Source organism: Neoarius graeffei, chromosome 23 (genome assembly GCF_027579695.1).
Source record: "Neoarius graeffei isolate fNeoGra1 chromosome 23, fNeoGra1.pri, whole genome shotgun sequence".
Taxonomy (NCBI): Eukaryota; Metazoa; Chordata; class Actinopteri; order Siluriformes; family Ariidae; genus Neoarius; species Neoarius graeffei.
Genome location: NC_083591.1, coordinates 55,867,746 through 55,884,675, shown reverse-complemented (window position 1 = coordinate 55,884,675; position 16,930 = coordinate 55,867,746). Strand labels below are relative to the sequence as shown.

General features: G+C 41.8%; 1 protein-coding gene across 1 annotated transcript in view; it reads right to left on the bottom strand.

The window, feature by feature from the left end:
* Positions 1-9,530, bottom strand: part of fgf12a (fibroblast growth factor 12a) — a 72,213-nt gene extending 62,683 nt beyond the window's left edge. Inside the window, exon 1 of the mRNA XM_060906470.1 lies at positions 9,437-9,530. Within this exon, the coding sequence (XP_060762453.1) occupies positions 9,437-9,530 (94 nt within the window). The remainder of the gene's footprint in view (positions 1-9,436) is intronic.
* Between the last annotated feature and the right edge of the window lie 7,400 nt (positions 9,531-16,930).

The following is a 16,930-nucleotide window of genomic DNA, read 5'->3' as shown; positions in this document are numbered from 1 at the left end:
GTTTAACGATAATAGAGTTGACGATGACTAACAGAGTTGACACTTGAAATGTACCCGCAATTATAGAACGGGCCACGCGACTTTAAAAATCCTCTCAGACATCTTGTTGTTAGCGCATATTGCTAGATTAGTACGAGCATCAAAATTACGAATACATCTTAAAAATCCTCTCCGAAATCCTGGCAAGGTCAACTCATGTTAGCTAGCTGGTTAAGGAAACGTGGAAAATACCTATCTTTCTCCTTCCTATTTATAGAGTTCCACATAGCGCTTATGAACTCTGTGACACTCTTTATGTCCAATCTGCAGATGGATTCTATTGAAAATTTTCAAACAACTTATATATAGCGTGATTATTCTGAAAAGTCCCAAGGCACAGATTCAAATGAGAAGCAATATCTCATTATATGAGCGAGATCCACACATGGCGCCTCCTGAAAACTCTCGTCTCTCTTGTCCTGGTTTAAAAACCCAAATTAGTCTCGGGTACTCGTTCAATCAAACCACCATGTCTTTTACTGAAGGGTGGGGTGAGGTGAGGAGTAAAATGTTTCATCAGCACTTCTTCAGATCAGGTGTATAAAAAAATTAAATAAAACAGTCTGAATGCAGAGTGTATGTAGTTTAGGTGTGTAGTGAATAATACCAGGTGAATAAATAGAACACACTCACATCCTGGAGATCTGATCTGGATTTTTTTAGTGAACCCTCTAATATGGTTCTGTTATTGGAACGCTGCACGGATTGTCCTGGATAATATTTGTTCCTTTTTATAGCCACGCTGCTCTTTTTTTCTTTGTCAGTGTAGCGTAGTGTAGTGTAGTGTAGTGTAGCGTAGTGTAGTGTGCACTAGAGTTCAAACACACAACATGAGCAATGACAGCATCTGCTGTCCACACGCCACCTGAACGAAGCTAGGCACCCTGAGCTACGCACCGATGTGGCAAAGCAAACTCATTATACCACACGACCCGTGAGTGTCAGATTTCACAGAACAGTAATTGCCTGTTATTACATGTGACAAGGTCACATGTTAGTGCAATATTATATTATATTCAACAGCGACTTATTATTATTATTATTATTATTATTATTATTATTATAGAACATTACCATAATGTTGAACCCTGCAAATTATCCATATATGCAAATGAGCACTCTAATTACATACAGTCTCAGGAGAAAAAAAAAAAGGTACCTTTCGTTGTTACTCAGGTGGTATCCTTAACTCCTGTACCTTTTTGTATCTTTCACCTGAAAGTGTGATTATTGTGGACCTTCAAAAACAAGCAGACCATAATTACCCTTTAAAGTAAAAGTTTAAAGGTACAATATATGCAGCTATGTTAAAAAAAAAAGGATCCCATTAAAGGTACGATATGTGAATGTTGTTGTTGACCCCATTGGTTGAGGGTCAACAACAAATGGTACAGTTTACACTGTGGGTTTTTTTTTTTGGGGGGGGGTTGTTTGTTTGTTTATTTGGTCTGTTTTGGGGGTGTGTTTTTTTATTTTGGAGAGTGTACCCTTAAGTCCTCAAGTGGAATGATGCAGGGTGGAGTTTAAATATGTTTAAATGTTCATTCCTCCATCCAGTTTGTAGGTTTAAAGGCACAATATATGCAGCTACATTAATTAATTAATTAATTAATTAATTAATTAGGCGGCACGGTGGTGTAGTGGTTAGCGCTGTCGCCTCACAGCAAGAAGGTCCTGGGTTCGATCCCCGGGGCCGGCGAGGGCCTTTCTGTGTGGAGTTTGCATGTTCTCCCCGTGTCCGCGTGGGTTTCCTCCGGGTGCTCCGGTTTCCCCCACAGTCCAAAGACATGCAGGTTAGGTTAACTGGTGACTAAATTGACCGTAGGTGTGAATGTGAGTGTGAATGGTTGTCTGTGTCTATGTGTCAGCCCTGTGATGACCTGGCGACTTGTCCAGGGTGTACCCCGCCTTTCGCCCGTAGTCAGCTGGGATAGGCTCCAGCTTGCCTGCGACCCTGTAGAAGGATAAAGCGGCTAGAGATAATGAGATGAGATTAATTAATTAATTAATTAATTAATTAATTAATTAATCCCCTTAAAGGTACAATATGTATATGCTGTGGTTGACACCCCCCCTCCTTTTTTTTTTTTTTTGAAAGTGTACTCTCAAGTCTGGTGGAATGACACAGTGTGGAGTTTATTATGTTTAACCCCTTCAGACACAAGGAAAAATGCTATGGAACTTCTCATCTCATCTCATTATCTGTAGCCGCTTTATCCTGTTCTACAGGGTCACAGGCAAGCTGGAGCCTATCCCAGCTGACTACGGGCGAAAGGCGGGGTACACCCTGGACAAGTCGCCAGGTCATCACAGGGCTGACACATAGACACAGACAACCATTCACACTCACATTCACACCTACGCTCAATTTAGAGTCACCAGTTAACCTAACCTGCATGTCTTTGGACTGTGGGGGAAACCGGAGCACCCGGAGGAAACCCACGCGGACACGGGGAGAACATGCAAACTCCGCACAGAAAGGCCCTCGCCAGCCACGGGGCTCGAACCCGGACCTTCTTGCTGTGAGGCGACAGCACTAACCACTACACCACCGTGCCACCCGCTATGGAACTTCATGTGTACAATTGTACACATTATGTCTGAAGGGGTTAAACGTTCATTCCTCTGTCCAGTTTGTAGGCTTAAAGGTACAATATATGCAGCTACAAAAAAAAAAAAATCTTGTTAAAGGTATGATATGTATATGTTGTGGCTTTGACCCCCATTGGTTTTTTGTTTTTTTGAAAGTGTACTCTCAAGTCTGGTGGAATGACACAGCGTGAAGTTTAAATATGTTTAAACGTTCATTCCTCTGTCCAGTTTGTAAGGTTAAAGGTACAATATATGCAGCTACATAAAAAAGTATCCCATTAAAGGTACGATATGTGTATGTTGTGGTTGATGTCATTGTTTTCTTGTTTTTTTTTGTTTGTTTGTTTTTTAAGAGTGTATCCTCAACATACCTGTCAACCCTCCCGTTTTTCCCGGGAAATCCCTTATTTTGACTTATTTCCCGCTGTCTTCCCGTTTTTTTATTTTCCCGAAAATATCCCGTATTTTCACATATAAAAGTCGGTAGGTCCAGAATTCATGACGCGCCTCTGACAGGAGTTTACAGCAGGAAGTCGGGCCATGAATTCACGTCCCCGCCCTCTCAGGCATCAGTAATTACATAACTACGTCCGGAGGCGAGGCTGAACAAGTGATTAGGTCCAGTGTTGCCAGATTCGTCGGTTTCCCACCCAAGTTGGGCGGTTTCAAGTGCATTTTGGCAGGTTTTGAACATATTTTGGGCTGGAAAACGTCAGCAGTATCTGGCAACACTGATTGGGTCTGAGGTGAAGATGGCGATGCTAATAGCTAAGAAAAACATTAGCCTCTCTTTCTTTGATGATTTCAACAAGTGCGGGGCTGGAATGTTCCCAGACTCTTCCATCACAAAGAAATTTTCCATGGGGAAAACGAAAGCCTCCCAAATAATCAAAGGTAAGCTACACATGTTTACATTAAGTATGTCCTGGCTAAGACCTCATAAATAGCCTAGTGTAAACTAATTGGTGTATTAACTGTTTTATCCACTCATTGTCTATTTTATTTTCTATCTGAAACTTACCCATTTTAAATCACTCTTGGTTTAATATCTTATTACTCTTTATCTCTTTATTACTCTATCTATCTATCTATCTATCTATCTATCTATCTATCTATCTATCTATCTATCTATCTATCTATCTATCTATCTATCTATCTATCTATTGTTCTGAGGCCATGACTATGGTAAAACCATAATAAATTGCAATGGAATTGAATTTATTGACTGGTTATATAATGACCTTTCTTATTTTAACATAAGATACGTATTTTAGCCCTTAATTTGGGAAATAACTGGTACCACTGAAAGCAAATAAAAATAAATGTATAGTTTATTCACAAATGCACTCTATAAACCATAAGCATATTGAGTTTGGGTCTTGGCTATCACCAACATGCACCAGAGTACAGGAAATCACAAATACTAGATAGAAAATTGCCCCCCATTCAACTACACACCCACTTTTGGTGAAGGGTATGACTTTCCGAAATTTTCCCTTATTTTGAGTTAAAAATCTGGGAAATATCCCTTTTTTTCAAACCTCAAAGTTGACAGGTATGATCCTCAAGTCCGGTGGAATGATGCCACATGGAGTTTAAATATGTTTAAATGTTCATTCCTCTGTCCAATTTCTAGGTTTAAGGGTACAATATATGCAGCTACTAAAAAAAATAAGGATCCCATTAAAGGTATGATATGTATATGTTGTGGTTGACCCCATTGGTTTTTTGTTTCTTTTTTTTCTTCTCCTGAGCATGTACCCTCAAGTCCTCAAGTGGAATGACGCAGTGTGGAGTTTAAATATGTTTAAATGTTCATTCCTTTGTCCAGTTTGTTGTCGTGAATTACAAAACTTGAATTACATGAATTATAGTTGTGTGTTCATCAATCTTTTAATAGCTTCTTCTGTTCTTGTTTTAAAGACTTTCTCGTACTATCAAGCATCAACTGATTGTAAAAATGTTTAAAGAACTGTATATACTTTTGGCATTTATTGACTACTGTATCATACAGACCACGCCCCTTCCTCTAGAGATCGGCGCCTGCGTCATTCCACTGGACCTTAACGTCGCTGTATAAAACACCAGGTGAGTGAAAAATTCTGCTATTCTTAGTCATTTCTCATTAATCTTTTTTTATATTTTTCTTCATGAACATATATATATAAATGACCTCCAAATAAAACACACCTAAGATAGAAAATAAACAAACAATCGATTTCATTACAACCAGGAATGGAAAGCTGAGGTGCGTCAATCTCAGTCCACCGGATGGCGTTGTACTCTATAGCTTTGAACTTTACCACATCTTGTTTGTGTTACCAAATGGACTTACTGTAGCTGGGATTAAACGTCATCAATCTACACAAAAGAACCCACAATATTAAGTTTAAGGGGAAGAAAACGATCTAATGTGCAAAGTTAACTCCGAATTAAAAAAAAAAAAAGTAACAGTAGTGATTGCAAAAGTATTCACCCCCATTAAAACCCATAAACTGGTTCTGGTGCAACTAGTTGCCATGAAAAGTGAAATAATGAGTTTAATACGTAATCGATCTTTCTTCAACTAAATTGTCACATTATCTTGATATAAATTCACCTGTTCCTGGAAAAACTCAAAGTTTCTTAGAGAACATACTTGAATAATCAAAACAAAAAGTTTTGGAAAGTTTCAACTTTGACTTGAAATAAAATCACTACTTCCCCACACTGTTAGGGAACAAAAAAAGGTTCTAGTCTTCTGAACGGTACTTCAGTTTGTCCATTTGTAGAACCCTAGAACAAAGTGTTTCCTTTTCAGCAAAGTTTCCAGGTATGTCTTTTGAATGCTGTGAACCTTTCAGGAGCCCTTTTTCTCAGAGCGTCTCGCAACGTGTAAACATGTAGCGCAATCACAAGATCCTGAAGTTGACATGTACGCTTTTTCATATGTTAAACCATTACATTCTTGAGCTTTTGCACTCGGCAGAACCCTACAACATAATGTTTGTGCTATAATGTGTAGCAACACGAAGTTTTTCAGAAGAAGGAACAAAAGAAGAGAAAAAGAAGAAGAAGGAGAAGAAAAGAAGAAGGAGAAGAAGAAAAAGAAGAACCTTTATTGTCACGTACTGTACAGATTAGAGTGGAATAGATATAGAGTGGAATTCTTTTCTCATGTCTGAGTTTGTAGAGTGTCTTATGAATGCATTATACAGTGTTGTAGTCGAGTCATGAAACCTCGAGTCCGAGTCCAGTCTCGAGTCCCCAGTGTTCAAGTCCGAGTCATTAAAGAAAATTTTGAGTCGAGTCTGAGAACAAGACTCCATCCGCACCATGTGATGGTGTCTGTTGCTGCCTTTATGTGAAAGCATCTCTGCTACTGTGTTGGATTAACGTTCCTGCTCGACTGCCCCGTTTTAGTTAATAGGCTACAGAAAAAAAGCTAGTTCATCACTCAGCAAGCCCCGCCCACTATCAACAGAGCAACTTCCTTCTTTGGGTGGAGTCTCACCAAATGATGATCGAAGTTCGAGGTTGTCCCCGTCGTCTCCTCAATAGTTCTACATATGGAACACATCGCAATGCATTTTTTCCCACTGCACAAGAAGTCTGTATGAGCAAAGTGGACAATCCTGGGGCGTTCTCTCCAGGCGTTTTAGCGCCATTAACATTAGTTTGTTCCTGAACATGACGTATGAACAGGTGAATGTGCATTCTCTTGCATTAAATTAGTCTAAAAATTAATGTAGATAATATAGATAATGCAGTTAATGCACGAGTCCAAGTCATCAGTGCTCAAGTCCAAGTCAAGTCATGAGTCCTGAAAATTAGGGCACGAGTCGGACTCGAGTCCAAGTCCTGGACTCAAGTACCGTACTACAAGCCTGGCACTATACCATGTTATGGATGTACAGGGTGTCTTTTGTCCCCTTTAAACGTTCATCAGTGGACACATGGAGACTAAAAGAGTCACGCTACACGACAAACACCAACTCACAAACACAGGCGTCCCGGCTAAACTACACTAAATCGTGTCTTGTGCGGAGCTGCAGTGAAGTGAAAAAGTCCCCGTGAAGTACATGTACAATCAAGTTGGCTGTTAAACAACAACAACAACAACAACAACAATGGATAAACAAAAAAAGATGTGTAGCTCAGCAGGAGCACAGCAAACCTAATGAACTGAAAGAGTAAACAGGAACAGCGTGAGCACAGCTTGAACAGGAGCTCAGGACAAACAAGCGCAGACATTTCTGCTGAAAACGTTCACGTGTGACCTTTACATATCCTGTCATTTGTCTTTATGATACACCACAAAACATATATGACATGTTTATTTTAACCCCTTATGCTCCAGTATGTTTTTTCCCACCTGAAATTATGTGCTGTGATTTTAAGGATTATTATACAAGGACTGGAAACAAATTGTTGACTTTTTTTTTTTGTAACCGCAGACACCGACACCAACCTGATATCCACAATAATTATTTATTTTAAAAGCACAAAATCAACAGCTGGGAAGTAATATTTCCTATACTCTTTGAACTATACAGTACCTTTCCTTGTTGTTCAGGAGGCATCCTGATTACTTTCTGCACCTTTAACATGTATGGTATCTTTCACCAAACATGCGTATAGTTTAGCTTAAAAAAAATTAAGGTACATAAATGGACCATAATTTTTTTTGGTTTGTTTGTTTGTTTTTTTTAGAGTAAAGCTTTACACTGCATGCACATTTCTAAGTAAAGGATATGTACTAAAGGTACAAAACATGTATGCTTTGTGGAACCAGTACAGAGACAATAGAGACACAGTTTAGTCCCCTTTTTACTCAGCATGTCTAATAATGAACACGCACATCAGAAGAGACAGGAGGTGAGCATTTTGTTTACTACACCATATCTTAGATACTGTACATTATATAGCCAAAAGTATGTGGACACCTGACCATTACACTCATATGTGGTTCTTCCTCAAACGGTTTGAAGCGCACAATCATATACAGCATCTTTGTATTCTGTAGCATTACAGTTTCCCTTCACTGGAACTAAGAGGCCCAAATGTGTTCCTGCATGACAATGCGCCTGTGCACAAAGCAAACTCCATGAAGACACGGTTTGCCAAAGTTGGACTGTCCTGTACAGAGCCCTGATCTCAACCCCATTGAACACCAATTGGGATGAACTGGAACACTGGACCTCCTCACCCAATGTCACTGATGCGCTTGTGGCTGAACGGACACAAATCCCCTCAACCACTCTTCAAAATCTAGTTTTCGAGAGTAAGAGTGGAGCTTATTATAACATCAAAGTGGGAATAAATCTGGAACAAGATGTTCAACAAGTACAAATGAGTGTAATGGTTAGGTGTTAGGTGTACACAAACTTTTGGCCATATAGTGTAGCACAGACTGCACCATGCCAGTGATGATCTCCACTTCCCATCTGAATTTGAAATAAGAAATGTTATGAGAGTGAGAAATGTGAGTGGAAAGCTACATAGATAGAAGGAGTACATGTGATACTGTACTCGGAGATTGATTCTCTGGTCCAGCAGGAATGGCTGAAGTGCCCTTGAGCAAGGCGCCTAACCCCTAACTGCTCCCCAAGCTGCTCTGGGTATGTTGTATGTCACTCTGGATAAAAGCGTCTGCTAAATACCATTAATGTAATGTAATATCAGAGCTGTGATACTTCTGCAGGCGGCATAGTGGTGTAGTGGTTACCACTGTCACCTAACAGCAAGACGATTGTGGGTTCGAGCCCAATGGAGTTTGCATGCTCTCCCTATGTTCTCCGGGTGCTCCGGTTTCGCGCCACAGTCCAAAGACATGCAGTTAGGTTAACTGGCTACTCTAAGTTGTCCATTGATCAAGCTTGGACAGGGATGGGCTCCACCAAGTTTAAATGCCCTAGACACACCAATGATAGACTTAACATGTCCTCAGTGGTGCCCTTGGGACGAAAAAGAAGAAGATACTTCTGCACCATGCTGTTCATCACTTATAATGTCCAGTTTTGGCACAAAAAAGTGTGGCATGACCCCTTGTCTGAAAATGTGTCCTAAAGCGTGTAATTGGTGTCATGATCCTGCAGAATTTATACACTAATTTGAGTGCATGGATGTAGGATGTCGCATGTACAGTATGTCAGATGACCAAACTGTCTTTCAGACATGACTACAAAATGTCTCAGACAAGATGCACTTTTGGACTGGGACTGGGACTGGATGCTGCGCGCTGGAAGAAGTGTATGCTGGGTGATGGAAGTTGCTGTCCAAGGTGCTGAATCACGTGAAGAAGTTGCACGTCCTGCAGGGACGCGAACCACAGCCCGTTTTAGAAAGCTCATCTCACCTTAAAATAATCTCCGGGACGCAGTCTGGCTGCTGTGGCCCTGCGGGCTGCATCTGTCTCGCCTAACAGACAGGGGGTTGTTGTTGTTGTTGTTGTTGATGTTTTCTTTTTATATTCCACTCTGCCCTGCATGCTTTGTTCGTGGCAATAATAAAGAAATAAGGAAACGTCCTTGACATGGAGACAGAGGAAGAGGAGGGGGGAAGTGGAGAAGTACAGAATTTTAGGAGTCCCTAATTTAAAAAAAAAACTGTGATGTGCACTAAAGGAGATGGTTGATGAAAGGATGGATGAGCGAAAAAAAAAAAAAAACTTGCACGCGGACTCCGGACACAACACCGTGGAATTACTGCACCGAGCTGTGCGCGCACCGTGCATGAACAAAACGGAGCGCGTCCACATGCATCCTAGAGCTGATAAACACACACACACACACAGAGAGAGAGAGAGAGAGAGAGAGAGACTCACCGTTGCTGGTGTTCGTGGTCGCCTCCGATCTCTCTCCGCAGAGACACTGCAGCATATGCGCTCCTTTCTTCAGGAATCGCCCCAGAATCCTCATTTGACTCGAGCTGGTGCGGTTTTGCTTCTTATGTTAGCTACGCAAACGCAAAGCCAATTCAAAGCAAAAAGAAAAAAAAAAAAGAAAGAAATAATAAAATAAATAACCAAACAAACCCGCACACGCCGAGACGCGTCGTGGCTTCAGCGCCTAAACCAAAGGGTGAAAAGGAGCAGCGGGAGAAAGGTCCCCGACCGAGACATCCTGACTGAGTGCATCCGGTTTTTCCCCCCCCTCTTTCCTTCTTTCCTGCACCCAGTGCGGGTCACTTGCCCTTCGCTTAACTGGAGTCAGCTCCAGCCCCCAGGGCTAACGTGCACATGCCGGTGCCCATGACCATCATGACCATCATAAACATCATCATCATAAACCCAGTCCCGTATTTTACCATCACCGAGCATCAGACAGGTAAAGCAGGAGCTCCGGTGCGTTCCGCCGCAGGGCCGAGAGCTAAATGCAGCCGGTGCATGTGGGAAAGAGCCTACGAGAGGTTTTGGGGTTTAAAAAAAAAAAAAAAAAAGCCCGTTATTTCGTGTCCGTCTGAAAGCGGACAGAGAGAGAGCGCGTGTAAGACGTGGAACGTTACGTCACATACAGCCTGCATTTAAAGACAAAGCACTAAAACTCATCCTGGCTTCACACTGGATCTACAGCATGATGCGTGAAATTTAGCCTTCCACAGTCTTCCTTCAAGGATTTTAGTCAGGACAGGTTTGTCTGTGCGCTGGATGATGGGTTCGGGTCGAAATGAACTCTCATGAAAAATACTAGAAGAAGAACTAGATAGAGACTGTCCTGAACAAAAAAATAAATAAATAAAAACTGATTGAAAAAAGTATGAAAACTGCCAGAGTTATAAGTGATTGAAAAAAATCCCGTTTCTCATGGATCATTCTGGTTCAGTGATCCAGATCAGCACCAAAAGTCATAGCAACTTAATTCAGCCCAGAGATATTCTTCATGTGAAATTTGGCGATGATTGGTTAAAAACTGAGGGAGAAATAATGTCCTAAAACAAATGTTAGGAGAAGAAGAAGAAGAGGAAGAACAGGAACTAGATAGAGACAGTGACTAAAGTCACAGTGATTTACGCCACCTCTTACAAACCGGGACATCTGGTCACCGTACTCTATAGATCCGGAACGGTAAGAGATAGAGAATGACGCTTAGTGAGGAAAAGTTGCGCCCTGCTGCCCTGAACAAATTTAAAAAAAAAAAAAAGATTGAAAAAATCATGAAAATTGCCAGAGTTATACAGTAAGTGATTGAAAAATATCTCGTTTTTCATGGATCATTCTGGATCAGTGATCCAGATCAGCACCAAAAGTCATAGCAAGTTAATTCAGCCCAGAGGTATTCTTCATGTGAAATTTGGTGATGATTGGTTGAAAACTGAGGGAGAAATAGCGTCCTAAAACAAAAGTTAGGATAATATAAGAAGAAGAAGAAGAAGAAGAAGAAGAAAGTAGAAAGATCCTGAGTGAGAACAATTTGCGCCAGCACTGCTCACGCAAATTAATAATAATAATAATCACCATGAAACTTTGTGCTTCATGGTGATTATGAATAATGGAAAATACGGGTTTGAAAGGTGTGAGAAATGGTATGGATATAAATAAACCAGAAGGAGTGACAGAAAATGAAGAGGTGAAGAAGTTGTGGGATTTCAATGTGCAATGTGACAATGTAATAGAGGCAAGGAGGCTCGATCTAATCATCATTTACAAAAAAAAAAAAATCTGCATAACGATTGACAGTGCATGGCCGAGTGACAGCAGGGCGGCTGCGAAAGAGCATGAAAAGATAGAAACTTGAAAAGAGAGGTAGCATGACTTTGCGGTACGACAAAGGTGGAAATAGTTCCAGTTGTTGTTGGTGCCTTCAGCACAGTGACAAAGAAACTGGTTGGAAAAGTTGGGAATAGAGATTCGAACAGAATTACTGCAGAAGACGGACAGCCAGAATTTTGAGAAAAGTATTAGAAATGTAAAGGGAGAAGATTTGAGAGGAACCTTTGTTCATCTGTTATGACTCACTTTCGAGAAAAAGGGCACAACACCTGCTTGTGAATAACAGAAATAATAATCACCATGAAACTTTGTGCTTGAACATGAAAAAGGACAAGTTTACTTTTGATGCGTCGGCTATAAAACCAACTGACTGGGGTCCAAAAGTCTGAGACAGCATTCAAAATCTTTCAAACTGGAAATAAATAAATAAAGTTTTAAGATTTTTAAAAAATGTCATCTATACCGCTTATTCTGGGTGGCTTGGTGGTGTAGTGGTTAGCACTGTCACGGTTCTGTCTGGTCAACCCGGCAGCAGTTCCGGCAACATGGCAGTCCTGTCAGTCAACCTGGTGGCAGTTCTGGCTCAAGATCCCAACGGCAGAGCAGGCAGTAGATGGGCAGCAACTCTGCTGGCTGCAATGGCGGATGAGGGCTGCAGCAAATGGTGACTCCCAATCATCTTGGTTCTCCTTGCCATTGGATACAAGCCCCCATTTTGTGAAGTATGTGTGGTGGCTGTCATGCAGCAGTCTCCCCACGTTAATAGTTTTCATGCACAGGCGTTCTCTTATTCTACTTTCTATTTCCAATCCCACTTACTAAGTCCTGCGGCGATCGAGGAGTGGTAACAGGAGCAGGAGTGTGACCTCCGGAAGCTTCTAGTCACAAATCAGCACATAAGGTGGTGAATACATGATTCAATCATTCTGCTTAAGGGTTTTGAGATGGTTGAGTATTTCGGCAACTGTATTCACAACTAAACAGCCCTGTTCAGGAATCGTTCTGCTTACCCTACAGAGCTAGGGAAGGGGCTAGAAAAGATGTTTCAAAAATAGCTCGCCTCGATAACCCCTGGCTGGCCTACTGCAGCCAGCAGGGTCACCTTCTATGGAGTCAAAAACAAAAACAGAAATGCTTAATTTTTGGTACTTGGAACATATGGACCTTGATGGACAACAAGAACAACGAAAGACCAGAAAGACGCACTGCCATCATAGCACACGAATTGGGACGATTTAATATCGACATTGCTGTCCTGAAACAAGAAGAGCTGAAGAGGGCCAGCTGAGAGAGGAGGGGGGTGGTTATACCTTCTTTTGGAAGGGCACCTCTTCACAGGAGAGGAGAATACATGGTGTAGGCTTTGCCATCAAGAATGACCTTTTGCAAAGCTTATCAGCTTCTCTAGTGGGTATGAATAAGCACCTTATGACACTTGAAGTGAAGCTCAACAAAAATCAGTCCTTGACCGTAATTAGTGCATATGCCCCTACTCTAGATGCAGAAGAATATGTAAAAGAGAAGTTCTACTCTGAACTTGATTCCCTTCTCTCAAAAATCCCTAAAGCACATAAGGTGGTATTGCTTGGCGATTTCAATGCAAGGGTCGGCCAGAATTCTGAGTTCTGGACTGGTACAATTGGCAAAGAAGGTGTTGGGAATATGAACTGCAATGGCCTGATGCTCACCAAATGCAGGGAACACGACCTTATCATCACCAACACGCTGTCCCGGCAGAAGAACAAATTCAAGACATCTTGGCAACACCCCCATTCAAAGCACTGGCATATGATCAACTATGTGATCATCAGATCCCATGATTGCAGTGACGTGCTTCTTACAAGATCCATGATTAGTGCTGATGACTGCTGGATGGACCATCGCTTGATCCGTTCAATAATGGACATCAAGATTGTCCACAGAAGAAGGCTCAACAGCAGGCTATGTAGATGCAAATTGAATGTCACTTGCCTGAAGGACCCTGAGAAACAAGAAGAGCTAGCAGCCTCCCTTCAAGATAAGATCTCTAAGGACCAGTATCCCAATGACATTGAAGAGCACTGGTCCACCCTGAAGAGTGTTATCCGTGATGCTTGTAGCAAAACAACTGGTTTCCAAAAGCGCATTCACCAAGATTGGTTTGATGAGAATGACTTGGAGATATGTCATATGAGAGAGGAAAAGAGGAAAGCTTTCCAGGCTTGGCAAAGCAATCCCCTGGATGTTAGTAAGAAAGAAAAGTTCTGTAGGTTGAAGGCAGAGGTGCAGAGAAAGATCAGAGACTTAAAGAATGAGTGGTGGTGTGTGAAAGCAGATGAGCGTCAGCGTTTTGCGGATGCCAGTGATACTCATGCTTTTTTCAGTGCGACCAGAGCCATTTATGGATGTACCAGCAGTGGCCCTACCCCTTTGCGATCAAAAGACGGATCTGAACTCCTGACCAATAACGACGCCATCAACCGTCACTGGAAAGAGCATTTTCAGGATCTGCTGAACCAGAACTCCACGGTTGAAGAGAAAGTGTTTGACCACATCCCGCAACTGCCTATCAGAGAAGAGTTAGCAAATACTCCTAACTTGGAGGAGTTACAGAAAGCCATCAGCCAGATGAAGAACAATAAAGCCACTGGGCCTGACGGTATCCCTGCTGAGATATTTAAGTATGGTGGCCCTGTGCTAACCCAATAGCTACAAATAAACTTGACTTGACATGTCTTGATTATCAAGATCTGGGAAAAGGAGGTAATTCCTGCAGACTTCAGAGATGCCCTCACTGTCACCCTTTTCAAGAAAGAGGACAAGACCATCTATTGAGGGATCTCGCTCCTAGCAATCATGGGCAAAATCCTTGCTAGGATACTGACTAATTGTCTCTTACCAATCACAGAAGGGATACTTCCGGAGTCGCAGTGTGGCTTTAGATGATCTAGAGGCAGAGTGAATATGATATTCACAGGTAGACAGCTTCAAGAGAAATGCTGAGAACAAAACAGGCAACTGTAAATGGCCTTTATAGATCTGTCAAAGGCCTTAATGACTGGCACTGTGGACTATCCTATCTAAAATTGGATGCCTGACAAAATTCATTAGCATCCTTTAGCTACTACATGATGGCATGAAAGCCACCATACTGACGAGAAACAGATCTGAAAGTGAGCCTTTCGACATAACTACCGGAGTCAAGCAAGGATGTGTAATTGCGCCTACCCTGTTTTCAGTTTTCATTTCTGTGATACTCCACCTTGTTGATGGCAAATTACCTGATGGCATCCAAATCGTCTACAGAATGGATGGAAACCTCTTTCGTCTAAGTAGACTAAAGGCAAAAGACTAAGATATCTACCATCTCTGTGATCGAGCTCCAATATGCAGATGACAGTGTTGTGTGTGACCTCTCTGCAGATGACCTCCAAACCATCTTGAGTGTGTTTACAAAGGCCTATGAGAGTCTTGGCCTGAAGCTGAACATTAAGAAGACCAAAGTGCTGTTTCAGCCACCGCCAAAGGTAGCCACGGGGGAGCCACAACTTGTAATCAATGACACAATCTTGGAAAATGTCGCCCATTTCCCCTACCTTGGAAGTCATCTATCTGCTGATATTGATGTGGAAGTACAACACCAACCTGTGCCTGTGCAGCTTTTGGGTGGCTCAGGAAACAAGTTTTTGAAGAAAAGGACCTTCATCCTGAAACCAAGGTACGTGTCTACAAGGCGGTCATTATCCTGACCCTGCTGTATGCAAGTGAGACCTGGACAACTTACAAGCATCATCTGAAAAGCTTGGAAAAGTACAATCAATGTTTTCTTCGTAAGATCTTAGATATCAGCTGGCAAGACAAGCAGACAAACGGTGTCTTGGAAGAGGTCAACAGTACAAGCATCGAAACCATGATTGTCCGCAACCAGTTGCGCTGGACAAGGCACGTCCTGTGGATGCCTGATCAATGCCTGCCGAAGCAACTTCTGTTTTCCCAACTTCATGAAGGTCAACGGACACAGGGTGGCCAACGCAAGCATTTCAAAGACAATCTCAAGTCCAACCTAAAGAGATGTGGCATCGACATTGACAACTGGGAGGGGCTAGCCAAAGAACGCCCTGTTTGGAGGCATTTGGTGGCCGAAGGCACTAAGACCTATGAAGAAAGCCTACGTTGAGATGCAATCAGGAGGAGGGAGAGAAGGAAAGAGTGACAAGCAACTAACAGCAACTCTCTTCCCCCGGAGCCCACTACCCAGTGTCCTCATTGCCGCCGTGTATTGCCATCTGCAAGAATATAAATAAGAGAACAATCTTACTTGTTAGTGAGTGATAGCCGATATATATTGCACTGTCACCTCACAGCAAGAAGGTTTCTGGTTTGAACCTTGTGACTGATGGGAGCCTTTTGTGTGTGGAGTTTGCATGTTCTCATAATAGTTATACCAGAGCATCAGCGACGCAGTAGCTCATATGACCATACCAATCACAAAACCAGGGAGTAACTATTGTGCAGACTGATTAGATCTTCCAGACAAAACAATCAGAACCAAGATCCATTGAAAACTCAGAAAGGTGTAGCAATTTTTGTGAATTATGGATGGACACCGCATGATGGCAATAGCTCATCGCCTACAGCCAGTGAGCTAATAATATACACACATCATGTGTGAATGGTTGGGTGGGAACTGCACTACATCCTCGACATCCAGCCTGAGCTAGCTAACAACTCTGTAGTAAACAGTGAACTATGGCTGATGTACAAGACAAAGACCACGTATCCATTGCGGGTCATGGAGGAAGTTGGAGCCAATCCCAACTGAATTCTGGTGAGACGCAGGGTTCAGTCTATCACAGGACTATGAACAACCATCTCACTCATTCAAACCTATGGAGGATTTAGAATCTGAATCCTCATGTCTTTGGACTGTGGGAGGAAATTTTATTTATTTTATTTTTATTTAGCCTTTATTTAACCAGGTTCATCCCATTGAGATCAAGGATCTCTTTTACAAGGGAGACCTGGCCAAGACAGCAACAACACACTTACAATAAAATAATCAGACAACACATAAATTAACTACATTAAAACTTACTCATATAAAACACTTGCACACAGAGAGTCTGGACTTCAAAGATTTCATTCGTGCTTTAAATTCGGTCAAGGGTGTGAGGGAAATTTAATGGACAAACATTATTATTCTCTGTGTTTCTGTATGTTGAACTGAAGTGGCTTAGTTACTGAGAAGAGATGTTTTTCCACATGCTGTAATCGCTTTTCTGTGGCCTTGGTGATAAGCAGGGAGCTTGAGCTCTCCCTAACTTGCATCTGCCTGCACGTACCAAAGCATGCCAGGTGCACTCATTAGCAAAGCTTCATAGAAAATCTTGAGCCAATCACGTGAAGACACAAGCAGTGAGTGAATGCCTTCAGAGTATAATAGATAACATTCCTAAAACACAACTCAGAGTGCGCATACTCTCGGCATCACTGAAGTGGTGTCTTCTACTCTTCTTCTATTCTTCTCTTTCCTTTCCTATTTTATATATGTTTATATGATCCACTATAATAAATAACTGAAAAGACGACTGCTAAGCATTCTGAAGTGTTCATTAGAAATTTCCATTGCAA